Source organism: Lathyrus oleraceus, chromosome 2 (genome assembly GCF_024323335.1).
Source record: "Lathyrus oleraceus cultivar Zhongwan6 chromosome 2, CAAS_Psat_ZW6_1.0, whole genome shotgun sequence".
In the NCBI taxonomy this organism is placed as follows: domain Eukaryota; kingdom Viridiplantae; phylum Streptophyta; class Magnoliopsida; order Fabales; family Fabaceae; genus Lathyrus; species Lathyrus oleraceus.
In genome coordinates this window covers 131,409,032-131,415,226 of record NC_066580.1, presented here as the reverse complement: position 1 = coordinate 131,415,226, position 6,195 = coordinate 131,409,032, and the positions used below count along the sequence as shown (strand labels likewise).

General features: G+C 35.0%; 1 protein-coding gene across 1 annotated transcript; it reads left to right on the top strand.

Annotated features, from left to right (window-relative positions):
• The first annotated feature begins 1,752 nt into the window (after positions 1-1,752).
• On the top strand, positions 1,753-3,056 carry LOC127121017 (probable O-methyltransferase 3). The gene is made up of 2 exons (XM_051051638.1): positions 1,753-2,526; positions 2,757-3,056. The coding sequence occupies exons 1-2, from the start codon at positions 1,753-1,755 to the stop codon at positions 3,054-3,056; spliced, it is 1,074 nt and encodes a 357-aa protein (XP_050907595.1).
• The last annotated feature ends 3,139 nt before the right edge of the window (positions 3,057-6,195 follow it).

Sequence of the window (6,195 nt, the reverse complement as noted above, 5' to 3'; positions counted from 1 at the left end):
TTGAAGATCACCCTGATGCACAAACCAGACCAAGTTAGTCAGCTTTTGCAATTCGATCCACCAAGTCCTCAAATCAATTTGTTTTGATCCCATTTGACCTCAAACATATTGTAAAACAAATCAGGACAAGAATGGAAGTAAACTTGGACGGAAAACCCCTCAATCTTCCAAACCCGATGCCATGTGAAAAGTGAAAAACTTCCCAAAATGGCCAAAGTTCAAATACACAGTAGGTCAACTCAAAGCCTTTGTCTGTTCCTAATTGATGTTAAGAACCAAACCCAACTAGTTTGGAGTGCAAGCAAGGTCAGATTGTAGCATCCCATGTCTCCCCAAGTTTCACTTTATGAATATTTTCGAGCTCCACCCTTTCTGAAGCAAACCATCTAAATTTTTCTTCCAAACCACTCTATCACCTTCCATATAAAGAGGGGAAGGTGTTCCATTCATTTGACAAGCTTCATAAGGCAAATACACCCTGCTGCAAACCCGAGATGAACCATCCAACCCAGAGTTTTGATTTTTGAGATTCAAAGCATTTAAGTTCCAAATAACCACCCAGAATCCATCCTTGGACATCACTCAAACTTTCCCATGTCCTAAATAACCTTCCCAACACCTCACATGAGTTGCACCAAGTCATTGGAGTAATACTCTGGTGGCTTTGTTTAACTTTCTATAGTCAATACACATTCAGCAACATGTATCTACACGCTTAGCTACAAATTCACCTTTTTTATGCTTAAATAATGTGCCTCCTCCTTTCTTTGGTATTACATGTATTGGGCTAACCCATTGACCATTTGATATCAAATAAATTATTCCAGCTTCAAGAAACTTTAACACTTCCTCTCTAACTACCTCACTCGTGATAAGATTAATCCTCCTCTGATGTTCTCTTGAGGTTTTTGAGTCCTCTTCGAGCATAATTCTATGCATGCACCCAAAGGGTCTAATTCCTTTAAGATCAGATATGTTGTAGCGTAAAGTTGTAGGGGACTTCCTTAACACTTCCAAGAGTTTCTCAATTCTGTTTCTATCAATATTATCGTTAACAATGATTGGACTATCAAGTTGCTCATCTAGAAACTCATATCTTAGTATTTTGGGTAGTTCCTTAAGTTCTACTGATGGTTTCTTAGGGCTAGGCATAGGATTAGGAGTAAGTGCAAGACATTATCTTAGGTTATCCTCTACATAAGGGCGATAATATTCAGCCTCATCTTCCTCTACCATGTCAGTGGATGGAATTTCAACTAGCTTTGTAGTCGACGATGTTTTTGGTGCTAGCTCTTTTATGCATTCATCAATAATGTTTATAAAACAACAAGCATCATCAATTGTTGGAGCCTTCAGAAATTGGGAAAGAATAAACTTGATTTTCTCCTCACCAACTTCAAAGGTTAGTTTCCCTCAGATTGTGGCTAAGAAGGGTCTTCCTAAGATGATAGGAATATAAAAGATACTCATTCCAAAGGTGGTCAATAAAAGCCATGAGCATAAAAATACAACATAATCGTGGTCAATAAAAGCCATCGCAATAAACAACATATGGATGATCATACATCACAGTCCTAGTAGTTAACAATACTATATATAGTTGCTGCTTATCTGTAATATGCTGTTTCTGTAATATCCAAATTATAATAATATGATACTTCATTTCAGCATATAAAAAGACCCAAACAATGCGAGGTTTCAATCCACATTCCATATACTTTAAGTCTTATTCATAGAATTCAGGTACCAAGTATGGAATTCCAAAATGGAGATGATGTTGCTTCCAATTTGCTCAAAGCTCAAAGCCACACATGGAATCACATTTTCAACTTCATGAATTCCATGTCACTTAAATGTGTTGTTGATTTAGGCATACCAGATATCATACACAACTATGGCAAACCCATGTCACTCTCGAAACTCATTTCTTCACTACCAATCCATCCTTCCAAAAAACCTTGCATTTATCGCTTGATGCGAATCATGACTCATTCTGGTTTTTTCTCTCAACAAAGTATTACAGAGAATGAATTAGAAATTGAGTATATGTTAACGGATGCATCTAGGTTATTACTAAAGGAAAATCCAATGAGTGTCACCCCATTTGTCCACGCCATGCTCAGCCCGATTATGACAAATCCATGGCATCAAATGTCTACTTGGTTGAAAAATGAGGATTCTTCCGCATTTGAAACCACACATGGGAGGTATTTTTGGGATTATGCTGCTCATGATCCAATATTTAACCGTTTATTCAATGAGTCAATGGCAAGTGATGCTCGATTAGTGAGCGATCTGTTGATTGACAAGTGTAAGGGAGTGTTCCATGGATTGGAGTCATTGGTTGATGTTGCAGGAGGCACAGGGACCATGGCAAAGGCTCTTTCCAAATCATTCCCACAAATGGAATGCATTGTGTTTTATCTCCCACATGTTGTTGATGGCTTACAAGGAAGCCATAACCTAAGCTATGTTGGTGGAGATATGTTTCAAGAAATTCCTCAAGCACATGCCATTTTGTTGAAGGTACAGATTTTAAATATTCGTTTACATGTTACTTCATTACAAATGGCAATAACAAATAATAAGATGAAATCCATTCAAAAAACTTATTATCATTTTATTTAGTTTATATATTTTTTTATTTAATTTTTTTCTCATACCAAAAACACCTATAATCATATAATTTTCTTCAAATTTACCATATTTTCTCTATCTTTCTTTTATAATAAAACAAAATGTGAATGACATCACAGTGGATCTTGCATGACTGGAATGACGAGGAATGTGTGAATATATTGAAGAAATGCAAGGAATCATTGAAGAAGAAAGGTAAAGATGGGAAGGTCATTATCATAGATATGTTGGTTGACAATGAAAACATCAATAAATCAGTTGAAACCCAACTCTTTTTTGATATGTTGATGATGGTAATACTCACAGGAAAAGAGAGAAATAAGAAAGAATGGGTTAAGTTGATTTTATCTGCCGGTTTCAGTGACTATAAAATAACCCCGATTTTAGGCTTAAGGTCCATGATTGAGATATATCCTTAATAAATATAACTCAATTGTTGTCAGCATTGAAAGTGAAGACACGTTATCGTATGGTATCGCTTATTTGTTTTGATGTTTTTGTCAATTTGAATGTATTTGTTATAATTTATTTGCGTATGTGTAATTTGTTTATCATTTAATATTCGCATGTTTGTACTTTATCCACTTTCGAGTTTTATTGTAATTGCTTAAGCTATTTAGAGATTGTACCATTAAGACCCCTCATTTCTCAATAAAATTAGAGTGTTTGATTCTTGATAATGTTTCTTTTTAGCCTATCAATTTTCTTCTTTTTCGTTTCATCAAACATGACTTGAATCACAAGTTAGAACACTTAAATACGGATGTTAACTTGATTCAATCAAGTGTTAAGCTTGATTCGAATCAGGAGCCTTGTAAAAATTGAGATTTGGCTCTGGATGAATTGTATTGAATCACCAAATGAACTTAATTTGAATCACATTCTTATGTGTCTCAAATCAAATGTTAATCCTAATTCGAATTAGATGTCTCCATGAAGCCAAATTTGGGCTCTGCATAGATCTACTCGAATCCAGCTTATAACTTGAGTTGAATCATGAAATCATGTGATTTGTATAGTTATTCTTTAGTTTAAATAGTTATTGCTTTGATAAAAGTAACATAAGACACATAAATGAAAGTGTAAGTATGTGAAACCCAGAGAGACAAAGATGTTAAATTGTCTTCTCTCCTTTAGTGTGTTTATACCCAACACAATTTCTTCTTCCATAGAACAACTTCTTGAGTCTTAATCCATGTCAGATTTACTTCTTTTAGTTGCATCTTATTTTTGTGCGACTAGTTGTTGTTTTAAGTCAATTAGAGAGAGTGAATTGATTTAATATGGAAGTATTGTTCATGATTAATCAATCTCATGGTATCAATCAAGAATCAAGACTCATTTATCCATAAATTAAAGAGAACCTTGTGTGTGTGTGTGTGTGTGCATGTGTTCTTATTTCACATTCATCTAATTCCTTCCTTTTTGTTTAAGAGTGTTTGTGAGATAGCTTGGAACTGTTCATCATCTTCATCTTTAGTCATTTCTTCATTGTTGTGGACCTTCATCTCTAAAGATTGAGTGTTGAGGGAGACTAATGGTACATTAGGGTATCTAAAGAGTTTTTAAATTGCTTTATTTAAAGAGGATTTGGTTGTCTTGTGATTGACTTGCACTAGTAATAACCAAGTCCTTAGTGATATCATGTATTTTTTACTTGGTTTAATTCATTGAGATGCTTCCAAGGTCTCTTAGTATTGTGTTTTACTTATGCGCTTCTGAAAATCTCTGATTTCGTTTATGGGACCTAATATGTTTTTGACATTATATTAAAGGGAGAAGGTCTATTCACCCCCCCCCCCTCCTTCTAAACTTATTTGTATCCATATTCTCACCCAAGATGAATATTTTAGATCAATTAGAAAAAAAATAGATATTATGAGGTTGTACGTCAAAACAAAAATTTGAACTCTGGACTTTTTTTTGTGTGAGTCTTTAGTAGTTAGTATCATTTCATCTACCTATTAAGAAAAAGTCAATTGTCATAATCATTCAAAAGTGATTGATTAGTGAACATGAATATGTAACAATAATATTGTGTTGAATGGATTCTTTGATTTATCATGTTATAGAGAGTGTTGGTGTAGTAAATATAATAGAAAAAATGGTAGAAAATAGACTTCGGTGGTTTGGGCATGTATAGAAAAGACATATAAATTTGGTGGTAAAGAGAGTAAATCAGATGTAAATGAGTCAAATAGCTACATGTATGGGAAAACACAAGAAAAACTATAAGATAAATAATTAATAAAGAACTTGAGACTAAAAGTTTTGATAGAAGCATTGTCTTGGATAGAACATTCTCGTAGAAGTTGATATGTTTTGCAGACCCCACTTAGTGTAATAAGGTAGTTGTTGTAATTGTATCTCTGTGTGTCTAATATGATCACACATGGTGTATATTTATATGCAAATAGGGAATATACAATAGGAAATAATATCAATTACAGTTATGACTAATTGAATATCAATCAATACTAATTGATTGATAACATATTCTTAACACTCCCCCTCAAGCCGGATCGTATATATTGTATGATCCGAGCTTGTTACAAATATAATTCACTCGAGAACCCTTGAGAGACTTGGTAAACATATAAGCCAATTGATCTTCAGATTTTACAAATTCCGTGGTTATTTCTCCCGACAGTACCTTGTCTCTTACATAGTGACAATCTATTTCTATGTGCTTGGTCCGTTCATGGAAAACCGGATTGGACGCAATGTGGAGTGCCGCTTGATTGTCCCATATGAGTTTTGTGTTCTGAAGGTCACCGAACCTAAGTTCTGAGAGCAAATTCTTAAGGCAAGCAAGTTCTTTTGAGGCTGCTGCCATAGCCCGATATTCAGCTTCAGCACTAGATAATGCAACTGTGTTTTGTTTCTTGCTTCTCCATGAGATCATATTTCCTCCAATAAGAACACAATATCCAGAAGTGGATCTCCTATCCAACGGTGATACTGCCCAATCTGCATCTGAGTAACAAGTGATTTTAGCATCACCCTTATCTTCATATAATAGGCCTTTTCCTGGTGCTTTCTTTATATATCTGAGAATCCGAATAACGGCATTCCAATGAGTATCACAAGGAGCATTAAGGAATTGACTCACAATACTCACTACAAAAGTAATATCCGGTCTAGTGACGGTAAGATAATTGAGTCTACCCACTAGACGTCGATATCTTCCCGGGTCTTTCAACAACTCCCCCTGACCCGGAAGAAGCTTGACATTGGGATCCATAGGAGTATCAATCGGACGACAGTCAAGCATACCAATTTCAGTTAGGATGTCTAATGCATACTTACGTTGGTTAATTATAATGCCTGATGAGGATTGTGCAACTTCAATACCTAAGAAGTATCTGAGTGGACCCAAATCTTTTGTCTGAAAGTTTTTGAAAAGATGAGTTTTGAGTCGCTGAATACCGTCTGTATCGTCTCCAGTGATAACAATGTCATCAACATAAACCACAAGAAAGATGTGTTGTCCGTTGGAAGAGTGAAGGAAGAAAACAGAATGATCTGCTTCACATCTAGTCATACCAAACTGTATCA

What these genes read in the sequence shown, in the direction of transcription:
- LOC127121017 (XM_051051638.1), top strand. Translation starts at nt 1,753, where the DNA reads ATGGAATTCCAAAATGGAGATGATGTTGCTTCCAATTTGCTCAAAGCT. An exon ending in CACATGCCATTTTGTTGAAG is followed by an intron (nt 2,527 to 2,756) that starts GTACAGATTTTA and finishes ATGACATCACAG; the next exon opens with TGGATCTTGCATGACTGGAA.